At 41.2% G+C, this 22124-nt stretch overlaps 1 protein-coding gene across 1 annotated transcript in view; it reads left to right on the forward strand.

Moving 5' to 3' along the window:
* The window catches only part of LOC147891950 (disease resistance protein RPS6-like), a 38788-nt gene extending 20201 nt beyond the window's left edge, over positions 1–18587 (forward strand). Inside the window, exons 4-7 of the mRNA XM_087388544.1 lie at positions 471–1139; positions 16525–17601; positions 17720–18008; positions 18223–18587. Coding sequence (XP_087244670.1) covers positions 471–1139; positions 16525–17601; positions 17720–18008; positions 18223–18587 — 2400 coding nt within the window. The remainder of the gene's footprint in view (positions 1–470; positions 1140–16524; positions 17602–17719; positions 18009–18222) is intronic.
* The last annotated feature ends 3537 nt before the right edge of the window (positions 18588–22124 follow it).

Genomic DNA, 22124 nt, shown 5'->3' on the forward strand with positions numbered 1-22124 from the left:
TGTAAACGTGATTTTTTTTTAAATGCTGGTTTTAATTGTTCAATTTGTTCTCTGTGTTTTTTTAATGTAATCATAGAAGTTACCGTGCACAATATAGTCTTCCGTTCGCCTCTGGATCTTTGACTAGAGCCAAGTATAAGGTCCTTTCTATAAATATATGTTTGTCTGTTGTGGCTTTTGGATATGTGTGCATGTGTGAGAGCATAAATTTATGCTTAAGTCTACACTGCTAGGCACTGAGGGGATGCCTGTGGGAATGCACTGCGAGGCACTGAGGGGATGCCTGTGGGATTACATGGTAGCTGGTCCCTGCTATTCATTTTGGAGTTGATGCTTTTTAACCTTGTGGGTAATGATCATGAGTATAAAAACCTAAGCTGCTCATTTAGCTTTTATATGATCAGTTTGGGCATGCTCTTCAATTCATCTAGATATGTAATGTCAATCTCTCAGTGAATATTGTTCAACAGGCTCAACAGGAACTGGAGAAACGGTTGCAGAAAGGGAAGAAGGTATTTCTTGCTCTGGATAATGTTTGGAGGGACTCGGAACATTCGAATCTTGTAAGTCTTTTTTTAAGCTTACCTTTTCCAACTGGAAGCAGAATATTGGTGACTGCACGGAGTGGGGACATCCTGCGTCTTTTTCTGAAGGGGTGTAGTGAGAATTGCCTTCTGCAAATGCCAGCCTTACAAGAGAATGAAGCTGTCCAAGTAGTAATGCATTCTGTTCGAGGTGGATCGCAAATGGATTTCAGTGAAGAGGAGATTGCTTTCTTCCATGAAATGGTTCAGCAATGGAGGATTGGGGCTGGAGAGACATCTGAAACGAACTGCTTTCACCATCCATTACTCTTGAAAGTTTTAGGATGTCGACTTCGTATGTTGAAAGGTGGAATGCGAGCTTGGAAGAATGATGGTCTAGTGTCAAAACCTGGTCGTTTCAAGACTTTAGGTGTGGATAGCGAGGGTCTGATCAAAATGCTGAGAAGCAGCTACGACTGTTTGCCAGAGGATTATAAGCTTGCCTTTCTAGATGTGGCACTTTTCTTACCAAAGCAGAATATATCAGTGACAGAAGTCTGCAAATGGTTAAGTGCGGTACATTATGGGTGGAGCAGTGACGAGATTAAAAAATGGGTATTCCTTTCCTTCGAAATCTGAGCTAAATAGTAGTAGTTTATTATGAAGTTGATGCTTTTCTTTAGGTTTGAAAGGTTAGATTTGACGTTATTTAATGGGAAACAAGTATAGAGAGCATATCAACTTAAGGACAAAGCATGCATGCATGTGGATTCATGTCAAGGACATTTTGTGAAACAAATCCTGTCGCCACACGCTTTGTCCTTTCTAGAAAAAAGAAACCACAAAAAGGGGGAGACCCCAAGGAGCACAGCACAGCATTGGATCCTCTAACTTGAGCTTCAAAAAGACTTTAGAGTTGGTGATTTTATTACCAAATAAGGTCTCAAGGCGATCCCAAATCTTGGGGACAATCAACTTTCTTCTTGCCCCCTTTCACATAGCCCTTGTCAATGTTTTACCCTTGCAGGGGTCCACAAAGGCCCAGCTTCTTCCAAAACTGTTGGGGATGACCAACTCTGCATGCCGACTCAAGCCCCCTAGTGACAGGAAAACAGTTACAACCCCCAATAAATAGAAGATAGGACGTTTTGGCTAGAGTGAATCATACCTTTGAAAAACCTTATCCCCGCACCTTTTTGGTTTGAGCGAGTCTGTGATTGAGTAGTTTGCATAGCTAAGGCATGCAAGTGTGGAAAATCCAGAATGACGCTTGTTCTTGACAAGAGTTCCCAGTGCTGCAGATCAGGAGGAGAGCAGCTCTTCCTGTGAGAGTCGAGAGGTTCAGCCCATCACATGAGAATCCATTCAGGTCTTTAAGCATGGAGTTCAACCACCTTTAAGCTTACAGAGTCAGACATTTCGAAGTGAAGAGGCCCCGTCAAAGAGGTGAGTGCCTCTTCCTTCATAAATACCTCTTGTCCACCTCCTGACTCAGTCCATCACTACAAGTCTTCCGACTAAAGATGTTAATCTTCAATGACCCATGTTCTAGGCCAATTCTTATTTATCTCCTTTATCATGCACCATGGTGCTGTGAATTAGCCGAGGTGACCCTCTGTACATCAGGGTACCCAACGTCCACTGCCACTTGCTCTAGCTCCCCATGCCACTAGCGAAGCTCTCTCTAGGCCCTTTTTTTGTGTAGATTAGTACTCTAGCACTCTCCATGAAGTTGTACATTGCTTGGAGGTGTCCACTCAGGACAAACCACATTTGGGAGGTCCCACTCTTGCCTTGCAAGAGCTCTCCTCCAACTACTGTCCCCCCCCCCCCCCCACGCTGCCTGCCAACCAACAAGCATGGGAGCTTGTTTAGTGTGCTAATTTAAACCATAGAACTCCCTTGTAGACTGACTACCAAGTGTCCAAGACACTGCCTGCCAGCTAGGCAGCTTGCCAGGGGCTTGTAGGTGCCCATGGCATCCCCTTCTACTGAATTTAGAACAAAGGTTAGGTCTTTAGATCTAACCTTGTATGCTGCCAAAAGACTTATTCTGACCGGAAGTGGCTGAGGCCTGCATGGCTGACATGACCCACTATGGAATGGGCCAACTGATCCGCTGCTTCTTCTTGGAATCCTCGAGAGAATGCCCTGCTCCTGCCTGTGGTGGAGATCGGCTACTGTTTGCTTTTGAGAAAGTGCAAGGACCCCACTATAGACCTTTCCCAAATTCATCATGCTGAAGGCTGCCTCCAATGAGCACTTTGTTGCCACCAGCTATCCCCCGACGTTCTCACCCTGGGACAACATTTACACAATCCTTGCAATCTAGAATGATATTCCATTCCCATCTCCCTGAGCTTTTGCTCTTTGCACTGCTATCATGATAATCTTGGAATTGCCTCCTGAATCTATTACTGCAATGATCTGTTCATGCCAATTCGTCACCCTGATCTGCAAGCCACTGTAGTTACTAGTGTCTGGATGGTACTAAAGTCTCTGTGCAACTGAAGTACAGTCTTGGCTTACATGATGGAGAGATCAACCTTGGCATTTAGTGAGGAGTCGATCAAATCTGCTGAAGTATCACCATCAAAGAAAACTGTAACTGTACACCCCTCCAATTTGAGCATAACACATGAGGTCTATAGTTGGAGCTGAAAGTACTGACTGTGTCAAGGGTAGTGTGCCGATCAGCATATTGACTATTGGCTAGGGTTTAGGTATCTGTAACACTGCAGGAATAGCCCCAATTGACCCCCCCACTGGTTGGTTCAGTCAGGCAGTCCAGCCTAAAAAGGCACCTGACCCCCTCCTTCATTCTCCAGCATTAGGAGTTCTAGCATTCAGCCAGTCAGCATTTACAGCTCCTGTAGCCTCTCCTTATTGAGTCCTACAGTGGGAGATGTTTCCACCCCTAATTCACAGCCAAGATCTGAATATTCCATCTTTATAATGATAAAGTATTCCTATTTTAGTTCCTCCGATGCCCTCTTCATGATTAGTGTAAAACCTGAGGAATCTGAGCAGGCTGCTCACCACCCAACCACAAAATCTACGAGACATGATCTCGAATCATGAGATGTTTCCTCTGAGCCATGAGTTGAGCTACTGGCACGAACTCCCAACCAGCCTGGTGTCCAATACCACCAAGTGGTGCCTGAAGGCCTTGGATCTGTTGTTGGGCCTTGGGCTACACTAAGATGCAGGCACACGTCCGCGACTCAATCCAGGATCAGACCTTGCACTAGGGAACTAGACTTGCTCCCATCGCCTCTCTGAAGACTGAACCTTTGGGCCCCCTTTATAGACTCGGGCCCAATGAGCCAAAAATAGCGGAGATCCCTATCTGGTTCGTACCCTTGCCACTCAAGCCGAGAATCAAGCTTGCCTAACCCAAGCCTCCCCAGGCTACCTAAGCTAGTCTTGTGTACCCCAATACACATCAGATACCAATCCGTGCACATGTCATACTTCCCCTCTTCTAAGAACTCACTCCTGAGTTCGTCAAAAAACCCCGGAATATCCTCTAGAGGTTAGGTAATGTCTCCCATGTTGCGTCCTCCTCAACACGATCTTTCCACTTGATCTTGTATTTCGTCATAGTTCAATTCCTAATCTTTTTTCCACGAAATTTAAGAATATTCGCAGGTTCGTGTGGAATAAAGTCAAATCAGTAACTTCTATTTTTTCTTGAGGAGAAACAAGTTGATCATTAGCACCTAGTAACTCTTTCAGTCTACTAACATGAAAAACTGGATGTACTTTAACTTCTGGAGGCAATTCCAGTTTATATGCAACTAGTCCAATTCTTTTAATAATCTTGAACAGACCACAATATGTGGGGGATAATTTTGGAACCAAACAAGTACTTAGGTTCTTGGATTCCTTGGGAAGAAGTAAATATACCATCGTTTCATCAGAGTACTCTCTAGGTGAACGATGCCTATTAGCATAAAATATATCCCAATCCTGGGCACTTCTAATAGACTCCTTGGCAAATTGCAACATTTCTTGCATGTCTTGCAAGAATGTTCTTGCAGCATCATTGTTTATTCCCTTGAACCCAACCATAACTAGTGACTTAGGTTGAAATACACATAAGTAGAAAAGAACTGTAACGTGTACTTGCTTTGCATTGTTCTATCATGGGGAGATAGTCTTGCCATGAAGACTCTCTCTTAGAAACATATGCATGAATCATATCTTCAACCAACTGGTTAACCTTCTTTGTAATGCCATCAGATTGTGCATGATCTAAGGAACTCATACTTAAGAGTAGTTTCCAACTTCTTAAAAACAAGTGTCTAAAAGTTACTTGTAAACTTAAGAGTCCCGGTCACTGAATATGTCTGAAGGCAAACCATATAGCTTAAACAATTGGTCCACAAACTCATGAATCAACTGAATAGCTGATATGGTTGATCTTATAGGTAAAAATATAGCCAGTTTTGTCAGACGATCAACTATGATCCAAATAGAGTCATGACCCTTGCTTGTTCTAGGCAAACCCGTAATAAAGTCGATGGAAATACTCTTTCATTTATTACTCGGGATTTGCAATGGTTGTTCTAAGACGTTTAGCCTTAGTAACCTGACAAACATGGCAGCCTACTACATAATTTTCAATAAATGCACGCATCTTAGGCCAATAAAAAGTATGTTACACAAGAGACAGAGTCCTATGGATGCCTGGATGTCTTGCGTTAGGAGTATCATGGCACTCCCAGAGAATCTTGGATCGAAGATCCAAGACATCTAGCACACATATATATTCATTCTGGAATAGTAAACCATTCCTAATCATCCCTTGACCTCCCGTCACATGTACCATAGGTGGCATAATCCTTGAGTTTTGGTCAATCATGGAGCTCTCGTCTTGGACCTTTTGTTAATAAGAACTGAAATGACTATCAATTGTGCAGAGTCCTCTCAAGGATTGAAATAGGTCTGAGGATATTTCTATAAATGACGTAGTTGCAATAACATATCTCAAAATCAAAGGCTTGCATTAACTCTACCCATCTAGCCTTTCTTCCCCGTCATTCCGACCCATCACACACATACTTTATTGACTAATGATCAGTCAATGCAAGAAACTTTGAGCCATACAAGTAGTGTCTCCAAACCTTTAAAGCATACACTATTGCATACAGTTCTTTTTATAGTGTGGGCTAATGACATTGAGTATCATCGAGCTTTTTACTTTCAAAAGCTACATGTCTGCCCTCTTGGAATTAAGCTGCTCCAATCGCAAAGTCACTTGCATCGGCCTATAAAACATAAGGTCGGGCAGGATCTGGCAATGCAAGAACAAGTGCTTCCTTGAGAGTTTGTTTCATGGTCTCAAAAGCATTGTTCATTTCCTCGTTCCAAGATATAGGCTGATTAGACTTGCGTCCACGACCTTTCAACATGCATGTTAAGGGTATTGTGATTCTAGAGTAATCATGTACATATTTTCTTAGAAAGACCGTAAATCCTAAGAAAGAATAAAGTTTTTTCACAGTCTAAGGTATGGGCCATTCCAAGACCTTTTGAATTCGATTGAGATCAATGCGGATACCTTTTGAAGAAATCTTGTGTCCTAAGTAAATGATCTCATTCATAAAGAAGTCACATTTACTCATCTTGGCATATAGCTTTTGCTGTCTTAATAGAACCAAGACAATCTTGAGGTGTCCATTGTGATCCTCTAACCATCGGCTATATATCAAGACGCAATCTAAAAACACAAAAATGAATTTGCTCAAATAGTCTCGGAACAAATCATTCATCATTTGCTGGAAGGTAGGACTTGTTGATCGGAATAGATTGGTTTAAAACCAACGATATTTGGATCAGATGAAAAGAACACACACTCTCTTTTTTGGATAAGGACACCCAAGTTTGTATTAAATGTGAGATATTCTCTCTTCTCAGGGACCTATTGTATCTGTGATGCAGCTTTGGAATATATTAAACACTTCTCATTATGATGTGTATCAGTGTGTTTTGATTCCGCTTTCCTCATTTGTTGTTTCAGTTAATAACAAAAATGATTTAAGCGTGTTTGAACACCGAGAATTGAGAACGATGTTAGATGATGTCCTTGATGTATTCCTTGCACAATTGTTGGAAGGTTTACCTTCAGAAAGGGCAGTAGATCATGGCATAGATTTAGTACCCAACTTGAGCAAGACGAGTTAGCTTCCCAGCTTCAAGATTATTTAAACATGAGCTATATCTGCCCAAGTAAACAACCCTTACTCTTCCTCACTCAGATGATTTGATAGACCGGTCGGCTAGAGCGAAGTATTTCACTAAGTTTGATTTGCATACAGGTTACAACCAAATCCGTATCTATGCAAAACACATAGATAGAACTGCTTTTCATACTAGGTGTGGTCACTACGAAGTTCTCGTATTACCTTTTGGGTTGACCAATGCACATGTTCCAAGTGCATAACATAACATGTAAGAGTATCTGTGTAGTCTTGAATCCGGATAGAAAGATGGTTGACCTTGCGATCCCAAAACTACTTCCCAACTCGAAGTCGCACCTCGTAGGTGTGATCGCTAGGTGTCGTGGACAGCCCCATCTTTTGCACAAGTTTGTAGTTCACAAAATTAGAATGGTGTGATCGCTAAGTGTCGTGGGCAGCCCTATCATTTGCACAAGTTTGTAGTTCACAAAATTGTGAGAGCTTCCTGGATCAAAGAGAATGTGAAGTCTTTGGTCCCTCACTTCTCCATAAGCTCGGAAAAGGTCATGGGGGCCAAACAACGAATTATTAAAAGTGCAATTACATGAAAGTCAACAGGTAATGATATTCACAGAAGTACTTGTCATCGATGCTTGGTTAGTTCCCTTAGCTTTGGTTCCTTGGCCTACATGGAGCTTTGGTCCGGCACTTGTGTCTGGCTCTTGCGCTTAGGATAATCTTTTCGTGTGTGGTCCCACTCCTTACAAATAATAAAATGTCCTTCTTTCTTTAACTTGAGGGTGCATAAGAAACGGGCTTTATCATTCTTGGTCTGAATCAAGTTCTTCTTGGGGGTGTTATCAACTAACTTTCACTCCCCTGTTCAGAAAAGCTACTGGAAGAACTTCCTGTTGTTCTTCCCACTTGTATAAGAAGTAGTGGTTCCCTTTGTGTTGGACATTGTATCATCATATATGCTCACATAATTCATGGCCTCTTGCAAAGTGGTGCATTTATTGTTCTTGATGTGTAGCTTCTGGAGATAAACTTCAAAGGTTAAGTTCTACTTGGACATATTGAGGGTTTTGAACTTCCCTACAATGTTATAATCCTCCTCTTTCTTTAAGAATTCTTTATTAAAAGTTTCTTCAAACTCGCTCCAATTGGTGGGCTTCTTCCGCAGTTCTTTCCACCAAAGAAGCGCTTTTCCTCTTGAAAGATATTTTACTGCAAGTTGGATCTTCTTAGTACCTGCCACTTGTGCAACCAAGTGTCAACCACTTCCTTCTTTCGTGACTTTTGCTCTCCAAAATATGGATCTGGAGTAATGTTAGGTCCTAACATCGAGCTAACACTGAAGCCAAAGCATCCACATGAGTGAGAGCTTGAATGGTGTTCATCATGAGAGTAACTGAAGTTTGCAACACAAGCATCTAGTCAAACAACTAAGAGTGAGTCGCAGTGAAGGTGTCAAGCCTTTTATCTAGAGTTGTCTGAAATTCTTGAAAGGTATTATTTGTGACCAGATCGTCATACAAGGCCTCGTCCTGATGATCCATAGCTTGATCCCTTTCTTGAACCTTGGTTTGAGATGAGTGGTTCACTTAAGCCATGGAAAAAAAAGATTCGAAGAGGCTTCTAGGAAGGAGAGACTGAAATCAGCTATTTACACAGCAAAAGAGATGGTAAACTGAGGAGCTAGATGAGAGCAACCGGTCCAAGAGGAAACTTGGAGGAAATCAGAATTCTAGCTGTAGAAAGGAGGAGACAAAACTACAAATAAACAGGCTTGACAATCTCCAAACCTAAGAAAAGAAAGGAGCTGGTATAACAACGCAATTGAAGTGGGTAGCTTCAGAGAAGAAATTGGCGACTGAATGTTGGTTGTGTCAGGCAATGGAAATGTGAGGGCTATGTAGAAGAGAGAGCTATGGGTTTTATTTTAAAGCGCTCAGGAGCTGTTAGAAAGCTGGCTGCTTTTGAAAAAAATTAGCTTTCCCAAAGGCTAAATCTAGCACATGCTTTTGCCGAATATGGAAAACCATGTACTTGTGCTTTATGCTAATTAGGAAAAACATGTGCTTTTGTCTATCTCCTGCCAAAAGCGCTGGCCAGTCGAAAAGCACATGTATCAAATCGTGCCTTCCTCTCTCTAGGCGCCTCAACCCAAGCAGTTGCACCATGCCTTGTACCAATCCCTGCGCAATCAGCCCTTGCGTTGTCTTGCTACTAACTGCGCAATCAATCTCTATCCAACATTGACCCATGTCGTCTTCTCCAATCCCTTCTTTGACAGCCTGAAAATTATAGTACTAGTTTCAAACGAATCCCTAGTTCTTGATCCAACATCTCTCCAGTAAACGATTCTTGCAGTACAGCTCCACCTTTCTCTCTATCTCAGCCCAACAAAGTCTCTTCCCTAACTGACAAATTTTCGAAACCTGTAGGAATAAAGAACAAATTGCGATTTTGTTCTCTTACCTGGAGAAGGATTCATCCACACCTCGCTCTATAGAAATCGCACCTCAGGAGTTGGCTCTGATATCGACTGACATGACCCCAGCACCCCTAAGATTCCTGACCTGCAAGCAAACACAAGAACACCATAAACATGAGGAATCTAAGCAGGCTACTCACCACCCACCACTGCATTTACGAGACATGAGATGTCCCCTCTGAGCCAGCACAAACTCCCAACCAGCCTGGTGTCCCATACCACCAGGTGGCACCTGAAGGCATTGGATCTGCTACTGGGCCTTGGGCTACGCTAGGATGCAAGAGCGCATTCACGACTCTAGACCTTGCACTAGGGAACTAGACTTGTCCCCATCGGCTCTCGGAAGATTGAACCTCTAGGCTTCCTTTATAGACTCGGTCCCAATGCGCCAAAAATAGTGGAGACCCCTCTCTGGTTCGCACCCTTTCCACTAAACCCGAGAATCAAGCCTACCTAGGCCCTAAGCCTTCCCAAGCTACTTAAGCTAGTCATCTTTAAAAGATGACTTTTTGTGCAAAAGACATAATAAAAGAAAAAGATTTTGAATATGACTTATTTTATCTTTTTACATGGTTTTTGGTATTTTGCCAACATTATGTTGGCCCTCTTTTAATGGGTCGAGAGCCTATTTTTCTAAACCCTAAAAGACCCAAAATGAGCTTCCATTTTTCCTAATGTGTGCGGAAATAGATGAAATGCAAAAGGAGAACTCAAGCATGAGAGACACCAGAGATCTTCCTAGCTATAGTACACTACTTTATTTATAATGCTGGCATAAATGCCCCAATTGATGTCTATACATGAGTGCCAAATCAACTGCGACTGTGGGAGATGGAGCTATGCGGCTGAAGCAAACTACCAAACCTCGACCTGTGTCGCTGCCCAAACCATATTGTATGTTGCGTGTACATGTTGCCTTCAATTGCTATATGTAGAGACTGTTGTATGGCTGCTGTTGGAAAGGTCACCTCCCCATCTGTAAGCCCCCATATGAGGAGAGCATGGGGGAGGGAGACCTAGGGCAGTACCCAACAGGAAAAGAGAGAAAGGGGCTGGCATGAGGGCAGCACATCTAGAACTGTTAAGGGCAGGACAGAGGGCCAGGAAAGTACGGAGCAGAAGCAAGACAGTCTGGGACAGATTGCGGAGGATCTAGGACATGGAGGCGCACTGTTTGCAGAGGCGCAGACATGGCAGGGAGTGCAGGCTTAGATCTGCAGCAAGGAATGTGACTGTCAGTGGGCAGGTGGCAGGCCTTTTATAGGCTGCATATTTGCCTTGAATGGAGGGCCAAAAGCCCTGGAAGTTTGGGCCATAAAAGGCCTGACTTGTGAGCCCTTTAAGGGCTTTTTTTTTTCCAAGCAGTCTGGTCGGTTTTTTGTATAGGCTGAGTCGGTTTTTTTTGGTACAGGCCTTGGGGCCTATATAAGGAGGCCATTCAGGCCTCATTTTAACATCATCTGGAGCAGCAATTCCATCAGCAGAAAGAGCAGCAGTAGGGCTATCTTTGGGCCTACAGTCAGGAGGAGAAAGAAGTACTTTGTGCTGCAGACTTAGCTAACAGGAAGCTGCCCACCTAGACTGGTTTCCAGACAGCAAGGTGGAGAAGATCATTTTAGACGGAAAGTCTACTCATGCTCGAGGTGGAGCACGCGGACTCTAGTCTAGAGATAGCCAGCAGATAGGAGAAGGACTTTTGTGGTAAGATCAGAGGACCACACCATTGGTGGGACTCTGGATCTGTCTCTCTTGTATTGTGTCCATAGTTGTGGACGGAAATATATATTTTGGTGGTTTCTCTATCTGATTGGTTCATTGTCTATTAATGAGTCTGCACACCTATTGAATGCACATAAGTAAAGAAGTTTGTGATTCCACACCCACACCGCACACCCTGTGAGCTCCTGGGCATTATTTCCGCTGTGTGTACCCTTTGTTGGGTCTTTTCTAACAGCTGCCCCTAGAGCTGGAGTGGTGTGGCCAAGGGCAAAAGATGGGGCTAGAGTAAGGTTGGTATTGGATGCCAAACAAGGGGCAGCAAAGGCCCCTTTTATAGGCCTAGATAGTGGAAATGGCCGACTGGTTGACCGACTTGTAGGTCAGGTCAACCGACTTTACTGGTGGGGAAAACTGACCCGACCTGGTCAGCAACACATGCTGACCAAGGGTGCCCCATTTGACCAGCTGGAAAGCCCAAGTACTCTCATATATGCTGCAAACACCTAACAGTACAATCAAGTGGCACTGCCACCTATGCTTGGCACTGTTGCATGTGACCGTTGTTGGATAGTCTCAATTATTGAGAGTCTTCTTTTGTTTTTTATTGTTGCCAGAAATTTTGTTAGATCTTTTCTACTTGAGTTGGATGAGGAAGTTCCTCTTTTGATTCCCCATCATCAAAAAACTTAGTTACCATTAGATCCGTTTGGAATATTTCATACTCAAATTCTTTAGACCAGCCTCTATCTCTTTAGGTCCTAAGCTTTCTTTATGTTCCTGGATCCAATCATCTGCTTCTTGGTCTATGATAGCCTCAAAGACATTTTTGATAGGGCCTCTTTATCTTTGTTGCTCAGATTTAGGTTCTTGAGCTCTTTGATTATCATTTAAACCTTGCTCAGCAATATCCTGCTTTTCAATCTGGCCCTTGTTCTCTTTTGGCGGCCATTTGGTCCTTTGAGATAGGGTTGCTAGCTCCTAAACAATGTTTGACCTAGCTTTCGTATTAGGGCGACTTCTCACAATGTGGGTTGATAGCCCACATAGGAAACAAGAGTTAGGAAAAATGTACACAAGCTGTTGCCTTCTCAATAGAGCTGGAGTCAAGTCCATCTAGACACTGACTTGGGGACTCCCTCTAAGATTAATAAATTGCTCTTTCTCTAACCCAAGGACCACCCTTAGTCCTCCATTAAGAATGGAAGCTTGATTGTATAGAGATAGTGGAAATTTTGGGAGTTCCACCCAAACGGGTGTTCTACTAGAGCTCACCTTGTCAAGGAGGAATTAGGATACCAGCTATATAATAGATACAATGGCAGGTTCATTATTGTTCAAAGGCCTCGATGAAGGACCCTTGTTGCCCTTGTTCCTCCATTTTGATTGCTTTCCCCAAAAGATATCGGGGATTTTTAAATGATTTCTATGTTTTGTTAATGAGATGACTTCCTTGCAAATCGAGATCAATCATTATTGGTTGCAACTTGACGAAGAATATTTCTTTGCTTTATAGCTTTCACCTAGCTTTGAGCCATAGCACGCGCACACATACAACTTAGAAAGAGAATCTACCTTTGCTTAGCTTTAAGCCATTATGCACCAAGAAAAATAGCTTTCAACATTGAGCAAGCATTCTAACCTCATTCTAACGGCGGCCAAAAAAGACTTACAAAAAGTGATCGTAAGCATCTTGGAGCATAGCGAGTTGAGCAAAAGCAAATAGAACTCGAAGTATATGAGCTTGGCAGTGTCACAAGAAAGTCATACACAACTCTGAAGCTAATAACTTAGATCCTATGGTGCCTAAGATGTGAGTTGACTTCCCTAGATGCAAGTTCATACCTTTTTCCCACTCATCATTACTACTGTCACCCATTTTCTTTTTAAGCTTTATAACCACCAAAAATAACAAAGATTGTAGCTATGTGATCTTTGTTTCCTTACCTTGTGTTTTTGTGGAAAACACATGCTTTTCGCCTTCTATTAAAGCAAAAAGATATGACATTTAAGTTGTTGCACATTTCTCGGCCCCATTCTCTTGTGAACTAAGCAACAAGAAGTCTAAAGCACTCAACCTTGCGAGTAGCCAACTGACTGTAGGGCTACCAGGAAGCACAAATAGTGGTTCAACTTAGTGCCTCAATCAACACTCAGCTCAAATCTTGATCATCATAGGCTTGGGAACAATTAGCAAGAGGATTAAGTCCACTAGAAGCAACCAAAGTTGCAAAGGGTCGACGCTGATAAGCTTGTGAAAGCCACTAGTATTGCATGGCAAAGCTATGCTAGTTGAAGTGTAAGGTGGTTGAAGAGCACGTGTACTTCGGTGCTAAAATGAGTATATGTTGCATGAGATATCCAAAATGGAGTAATTGTTGAACGAATGAAAAATTGTTAAATTAGCTTATCAAACAAACGTTGCTCTAGGAATCTGAGCATTGTAGAGCAGTGCATTGCATAGTGCATGTGACAAGACAAAACGCTTGAAAGATGCCTATGAATTTGAAAGGCTATAGAGAGCTAAAGAAGAACCTAGCAAAAGCAAAAAAGAGACCATGTACGAGTAGAGGCGATTAGGGAAGATATGAAAAGGAGGAGAAGAAAGGAGAAGAAGTGACAATTGAACAATAAACAAAATTTAGAGGAAGAAGAATATAGCCTTTTCATATATTTTCTCAAGATCTTTGCATTAATGATTAAGTGTCAAAATTTCAATTGCTATAACTTCTCGCCACAATATCAAAATCTAGATCTATTGGAATTGGATTAGGCAGCAAAAAGTTGCTCTACATTTATTAGTACACTATTAGAGTTGACTATCTCGGTAATGTAACTGTAATTGAAATATTTTATCCATAAAAGAACATCCAAGCCACGAGGATGTCAAAGTCGGATGACAATATATTTTTAAACCACAATATTAAGCAGAATTTTAGCACTTGTAAGTTCAAGATAGAGAAATTACTTGGTCTCAAGAAGATATGGGGCATTGTAAATAGCATAGTTGCATTTCTCGCTATCAGTGTTGATGACCAAGTTGAATGGGATGTGTAGGCTTATCGATCCTTATACATGACCTCATTCTCATGGGGGTCAAGTGCTATGTATAAAACCTATATATCATGTGCATTCAAGGCCTATTTGTGAAAACCCTTATCTGTGAATTCTTCATTAGTAAAAGGCACCCTTTTTCTATCCAATTTGTAAATTCTTTCCCAAAATCAATTTCATGGAACCCTTAATTTGCAAGTGAAATGTGAGAAAAAATGGAAATAAATATGTCCGTCTGTTGAACTCACATGATAATCACATATATTATTGAGTGAATTCCTCGAGATCTCATTATGTATGAGAAGAAAATCCCATCGAATTGGAAAGCATTGGAGAATCAATTTGCAACAAAAAACGTAGCAAGAGCTCGCTTGCTTCAGAGCCAGTTCAATTATTCTAAAAGAGGTTCTTCAAAACCTAGGAAGCTACTGATAAGGTTAAAAGATTGGATTATTTACTAAGGTTGAAAGACTTTACTAGTGAGCTAGAAGCTATTGATCACAAGGTTGAAAACATGGATCAATGCAGATTGTATCAACTAGTCTTAATGAAGGCTATGATTAGTTTGCATCGTAATGGTTACAAGGGCATATCCCCAATATTTAAGATCATGTTGGCATGCTCCTAGGGAGTGCACTATTAAGAAACATAAGATACAACATGTCTTCAAGGGGTGTGAAAAAAACCCCTTATTGATACAAACTTGAGGGGTTTTTTCAAAAAAAAGTTAAAAATTCCAAGTGAATACATTTTAGTAAATTTACCTTTAGCTTTGATTTTTTTTTTTTTCCCCATTTGGACCGCATGGTATGCATACATATTTCTAGGTCAACCCCCTTGCTTATGGAGGAATAATTCCATGGAGGAGGATTTAGTTAACATAAAGGTCATGAATAACCATTTGCAGTAAGAAGCCATAGCTCTTAAAGAGAAAGAGGTGAGTTTAATGCCCAAAGAGATAGAGGTTATGACCGAGGATTTAATCAACCTCAATGTCTAGTAGAATCGCTAACAATCAAATAATAAACAAAATCTCAACCAAAGGTCTTTATCTAGATAACAAATAGATAGAGCATGTCTAGTTGTTCTTTGGACAAGTGAGGCAAAGGAGATGGCAAAAGTAGCAACTAGTTTTAAAATAATTTTGATAGTGTGAACATCAATGAGAAATCATTAGGCCAAATATTTAGACTATAAGTGGAAACTATGACAATGCTAGTCATTACAATTCTTGGAAGCAACAAAATCTCTTATCTATGCAAGGTAGTCAGTTCAAACATGATTCTAAATTGGCTATGTGACTTGAGTGCAGTTGCTCATGTTACCATTCATCAAGAATGGCTCTGAAAGATTCAAAAGAATCCAAATTCAAGTGATGCATGCGCAATGGTAGATGTTGATCCATTAAAAATGAAATGGAGGTTAGTGCCAACTAAACTTGGCGAATGAAAAGATCTTGATGCAAGAGGCTTCAAGTCCTTGATTTAAGTACCTTGACTCCTTGGGTGCTTACTGCCAAGGTCTTTTTCCCCAATAGATGGAAAAGAGATGCCAAGTTAAATTCAGCTCATATTCACAAATGTTCTTGTATTGCTATTATGCTTCTATTGAATCTGGTATTTGCTAGCTTCAACATTGCCACTCTCAAACTTTGTAAACATGCATCACAATCTCTCTTCCAACAGTTTAGGAATTAGAGAGACATAACAACAATTGACCCCCTCCACTTTTGCACTAGTTTGAAAACTTAATGACACCCCTACCATAATGTCCTCCACTTCTACAATCAGCTCTATTTGTTGTATGCCCATACACTGTCCAATATATAATGCATACACACACAACGCGCATAATGCACGTGTGCAATGTTAGTTACAGATTTGTATTTTATTAATCAAAAATTTACAAATAAGGGATTTTTAGAAATATAGAGGGTTTATACATAGTGACCTCCTCGAGGCAATAGGTGCTTGCACCATTTTGCTATTGAAGGAGCATCCATAGCAAGGTAATGGAGCAAGTGAGCTACCACATCTCGAAAAAGGCAAGATGAAAACCAAGCAATTTACCAATGTGAGCATGGCCGGAGAGCCATATATGGTTGTAACTCTAGTGGATTGCCTAGCTCTAAGTAGGCAATTACCATAGTGCTGCTACCTCCATCTTCATTGTCCAGAGCTAGTGGGACTAGTGAATGAGCAATGACCTGAGTCCTAGTATTCTCGAATGGGAAATTCTTTGCTAATGCATCCAAATGTAAAGCATCCCCTTCTCCTTACGTGTCCTATGCAAAACGAGTTCTTTTAATTATAATGGTTTTCACGTCTATGCCTTATGCATGAATACCTTCACTCCCTTTTGTATACTCCTTGCACATGTCCTCCCATCTCACCCCTCTTTCACTAATTAACGCAAAATTTTGCTTTAATTTTTATGAGCTACTCGATGTCATCGTTTACCTCCTTGTTTTCAATGAAGTGCTTTCAATTTCAGGTGACAAAAAACAACAATAGTTGGTGATACGGTTGTTAATTGCCATTTGTCGCAGTTGAAAGAAATGAGTATGTTTGCGCTGATGGAGTTCGAAGAAACGCCGTTGTATCGGGGGTTGGAGGTTTCTCGGAAGACGAGATTAAAGGTTCACGATCTTTACAAAGAGTTTGCCCTAGTGGAAGCCAAGGAGAAGGAATATGACTCGCTGTGGTGCCTCAATAATCAGAAAGTCGCAAGCAGAATGGAAAAACTGGAGAGGTTTGTAGAAGTGTCCTCGGCAGAAGTACGATTTAACTGGAGGTGGCAGCAGGTAAAGGTTCTATGGTTGGAGAGATGCAGGCTGTCGGAAGAGCTAGACCTTTCACAAATGCAATCTCTTGAAAGCGTGGACTTGCTGGATTTGGAAGGGTGTAGCAATATCAAAGGTCATTTCAATGCTCGTAACCTCGTCAGGTTGCGGATGGAGCAGTTTCGTTCGCGTGGCTTTGATGCTTTGACGTTTCGTGGCAAAATGGAATGCATGACGTCGCTGAGGACTCTTGTCCTGCGCGGGGTCTCTCTACATTTGGAAGAAGGGAAGCTATCGTTGGATTGCCTAGAAGAACTACAAGAGGTAGTACTAGACAATGTAGAGGAGGTAAGAACTCTGGTGCTGAACGACTGTAGTAGAAAGTTAAGGAAGGTAATAATCATCGCGCCGTCATGGCTACCACTAAGCCTACGTAGTAATACAGCAGTTTTTGCCAATCTAGAGAAGCTTGCTCTCGAGTATGTTGATTTATGGGAGGAGCTCACTTTGAGCTCCTTCACTCTTACAAGACTCTCCCTCAAGTCCTGTGAAAAGCTGATCAAAGTCCATGGCTCATCAAAAAAGCTCAGAGTTCTTCGTGCAAGTTCCTGCGAACTTCTACAGGTTTTAGATTTCCCAAGTTTGGAGGAAGTGGAAGAATTAGATGTTAGCTGGTGTACCGTCCTAGCAACTCCTCTCAATGTGTCACCCAAAGTGAAGAAATTGAGGATACGCGGTTGCGCGGCCCTGACTATGGCTACCGTAGCAAGATGGATAAGATCAAGCGGCCCTCCACACTTGCGTACAGAAGCATTGGTTCAAATGGAGTGGAGGCTAACGCAGGTTACATGCAAAACCTTTCTAGAAGGCGTGATTCTTATGTAAACTGTCGTGTGTTCATGGAGTCTGCTACTTTTTTCTTCGCTACGATGGTTTGAATGACTTAAATATTACGATGCAGGGGCCGTCGTGGGACGCTGATCGGGAGTTCCTGACCAGAAATGTGAGGCTGCGAGTCGAAACAATTATGGGTGCCTTCGCCGATGCCCGCAGGGAAATATACCGGGTGCCAGTGGTTGCAGATTCAATGCTGTTGACGTTGTATTGGAGGGAAGGCAAGCCGGATGTAGATTATGCACGCGATCTTGGCAACTCTAAGCATTTGTTTACGGATCTTGCCTCAACATTTGGCAGCTCAAATTATCTTGGGTGGTGCACCTTTGGGATTGTGGCAGCACTCGCAGCTGCAGGCCAGTGTTCATACATAACATTTTTCTTAACAGATACAGAAACCTTGAAGTTGAAAATTTAGAGGTTTTTATTGAAATTTTGCAAGCTTTAAGCATGGATATAACTGTGAAATTTGCATGTTTGAAAACTTCTATCTGCAAATATGAAGGTCGGTTTCCGAAATGTACCATTTACCTGACATTGCACTTGGGTTTTCCATGAACACGGCAGCAGGCGGGGAGTGCTGGGACACCTTGCGAAACCACACAAGCGTGCTCAAGGCCTTTTTCATGAATGACGCAACGAATGACATGACCCACGGCTTTCCTAAGAATATCTACCTATGTATGGTATTGCCTTGTGCAATTTATTACGTGGCTCGAAACCATTTCTTGATGGCAGAGTTGCTGGAGGGAGTGGATGCTGCTCAGCTCGTTCGCAAGGCAATCGCGACTTTGCGAGACCATGAGTCCAGTGAGCTTTCTGAAATGTGTGATGATCACTGGGATATGAAAGAGAGAGACCTCATACACAGATGTCTTGGCCCTCATGCAACCTTTGCATTCATGGAAGGCGTTCTTTCTGACTTGAAGCAATAGGACTCACAAAAAGAAAATACCTTGTCAAACTCTTAGTTTGCTTAACAACCTATTTCAACTCAAATATCTTGCCTAAAATAAGGAGTCAAACTCTTCGTTTGATTCTAATAATCTATAACAAGAGACAAGGCTTTGCCAAAGGACAAGTACACTTTAGTGTAAATCCCATTCATCCATGGATTCAAGAAATTCAGGCCTGTAACATTTCAAATAGCCCTTCTTGTATATGCTAGAGCTTCTGTTGTAAATTTGTTAAGATATGGTCCTACAAGGTAGGTGAATACAATATGTACAAGACTCTATAAGAAAAGTGGGAATATTCCAAGTCCCACATTTATTATGGACTCACCATTTTGGTCCAAAACAAGATATTTTTTAATATGTACTTGTATCTAACTTCGTGGCATTGAACGTTGCAATTTATGAAAAATACGACATTCATGAGTACACATTAAAGTCAATATGGCTGAGAGGAACTTTAATTTTTCAACAATTTATGGAAAAGGCTTTAACTCCTTTGTCATTGCCAAATTATTGATCTTGTTCTCAAGGGATTCAATATGTAACTTCTAAAAACCCTATAATGCACTTGTGTTCAAGGGCTCAAGGTAAATGCTCTTATCTTACATGGAGAATTCATCCTTATCTTTCATAAAGTTTTAGTTTTTTTCTAAAACCCTTTTTATTTTGTACAAAAAATGAGTAAATTATCCCTCCTATTTTTTTAACATGCTATCTTACATATTTCATATTTCTTAAACAATCCCTAGGATTTAATTATAATTTGCAGTGACTTCACATGTGCTCGTATATAGTTAAATAACCATTGCAGCCAAAATTATAAAAGTTCACGAATCGCATTTATATATGTTATTGACTATCTCATGTGCAAGCATATAGACTCCATATAGAGTCTATTTTTCCTTCATTTTGTATTCAAAAAAATCTTTAATAATACTCTAGAAAAACAAGTTTATATTAATGGGACAAAGTTGCATGATTAAATATAGCCACTTTTTATGAAGTCAAGGGAATATATTGCATATGATAGAGGGTATATGGATAAATTGCTTAATCCATAACTTATGTGTTGCTCAATGGATTTGATAAACTTGGTATCCAAACTAATCTATACACCTAGACCTTGAGCATGAGACTAAAAAATTATAGTGTTTTCTTATTCAATGAGATTGTTAAACCATGACAAAGAATATTTCACATGTGAAGTCATTAGGGGAAATATGAACTCAAAAAGGGCCTCATATGGCAAAGATACTAAAAAGGTTAACTCCTTAATCTCTTGGGGAAAAGATCATGGACCGCTTGTGTTAAAGAGGGAATTTGATCTATTATATCGTATGGTTCACACATTGAAGATGGTGCCATTTTTCCATCATCGATCGGGATCTTAGTCTAATGGCTTGCATTGCGTACTTTTTTTGGGACATCGATCTATTTTCCATCTAATGGCTCACCATAGATTCGCACGTGATCCAAGGGCTCGTAGATTGTGCCTTTTGTGGATCGCTAGATCTATACTCCCATCCAAGGGCACACATATCATGCCACTTGTGGATGGTTGGATCCAAGATCCCATCCAAGGGCTCCCCTTAAACCAACAGCACGCCTATAGCTAGCCATTAATATAGGCAGCCACATATCTACCACGTGACACCAAGGGCTAGTTTTCCATTAGTGCATGCTATTGTGCATCACCACGTCTCTGACGGGCCAGTCTACCTCTGCGGCAATCCTCTCATACTCTTGGATCAAGTCGATTTAACGTCACTAATATGCTCCTAATATGATCTTCATCTAGTTTAATATTATCCATTAGATCATCCATGATCCAATGGATGTGATTGAATAGAAGAAAGTGCTTGCCAACCATTAGATAAAGCATCATTAGGAAAAAAGGGAGCTCATTTTGGGGCCTTTTAGGGTTTGGGAGAAATGTCTCTCAACCAATGAGGAGAAGGCCAACGTAACGTAGAAATTTCACAAAAAAAGGTAAAAATATGGAAAAAAAATAGTACTTTATGTTGCCCTTAAGGATTATGTATTATGGTTGGACCACTATTTAGCTCAACTACATTGTCTGCAATTTTAGATCTAGGTTTTATTTTATCTTTTCCAACATCTTTCATATACTCAATGTTAAGGATGGTGTAAATTGCACCATCTATATAGGGCATTAGGGTCAAACCCTAACCCTAACCCCAAGGGTTACACATGTATATATTCATGTTTATGTTCAATACAACAAAGTGTACAGGTAGCTATATTATGTGCACTCCTCTCTCTCTCTCTCTCTCTCTCTCTCTCTCTCTCTCTCTCACTCACTGACTTCCTACTTCATCATGGTATCAGAGCTAATGATCCCACTCCCTTCATCACTGTCATGCCCTCCTTCTGTGAGGCATCCTCCACTATAAGGCATAGGCCCTTTTCCGACGAAAATATTGACTTTTTTTACACTAAAATTTTTTTTTAACGAGCATAAAGGTCGTTATTAACGTCGTTATAAGCATCAGAAAAGAACGGTCACTATATATCGACACCAATAAACGTTGCTATATAGCAACACTAGTAAATGTCACTATATAGTGACACTGGTAAACGTCGCTATATAGCGACGATTAATAGAACTTTAAAAAAAGCATTAGTGGGGCTAAACAGGGCCATAGCAAGCCCTGTTTTGCCCTACATGCTTTTTTTTTGTAATTACAAAAAAAAAAAATTTATTACAAAATTTTCCTTGCGAAAAGGATGATACAAAATCGCTCAAATGAAATGATCGAGCAACAAAAGCATATACATGTCAAAGATATACAACATTGTTTGTTACAAAATTACCCTTTCAAAAAGGGTGATACAAAATCGCTCAAACGAGCCGATATACAAAATCATATACATGGCGAAGTATATGCAAACTACTACTACTACTACTACTCATTCAAATCATCGTTGTCGTCCTCCTCGTCCTCGTCTTATTGACTTGATCCTTGGTCCTTGTGAGCTATGCCTGCTCTCTGACCCTCGAAAGGTGTGCCTGATCCTTGGCCCTCGTGATCGCTCGCCTCTGGTGATGGGATGCTCAAGCTTTGACCCTAAGAGTGAAACCATATTAATTGAAAATTAGATTGGAACTTAAATAATAAAACAATTTTAAAAGTGAGATTACAAGTAGGAGTAGACTTTTACCGTGCATGCAGCCACCTCAGCCCAATCAACCGTCACTCCCATTGCCTCCTGCTCAATAAACCACGGCTTTGTTCCTATGCAAAACGCGCATAGCGTCTCTGCATCTGTAGGAAGACGACCCATCGCAGCTTGCTGTGGATCCAATTTACGAGAGTTAAATAAAGTGCATGTAAAGAACAATACATTAAATGAGAAGTAGACTTACCACGGTTGCCTCAAACGCCAACCGTCTACCTGCACCAAAGTGCGAAGTACCTATGGCGCAACCGTCTCCTCGCAGCCCTCCTCTAACCCTCGAACATTTCGGGATGGTCCCTATTCTGCTTCTTGAAG

The sequence above is a fragment of the Dipteris shenzhenensis genome, chromosome 17, assembly GCF_047967505.1.
Source record: "Dipteris shenzhenensis isolate YYH24624 ecotype China chromosome 17, Dip_SZ_1.0, whole genome shotgun sequence".
NCBI classification, from domain to species: Eukaryota; Viridiplantae; Streptophyta; class Polypodiopsida; order Gleicheniales; family Dipteridaceae; genus Dipteris; species Dipteris shenzhenensis.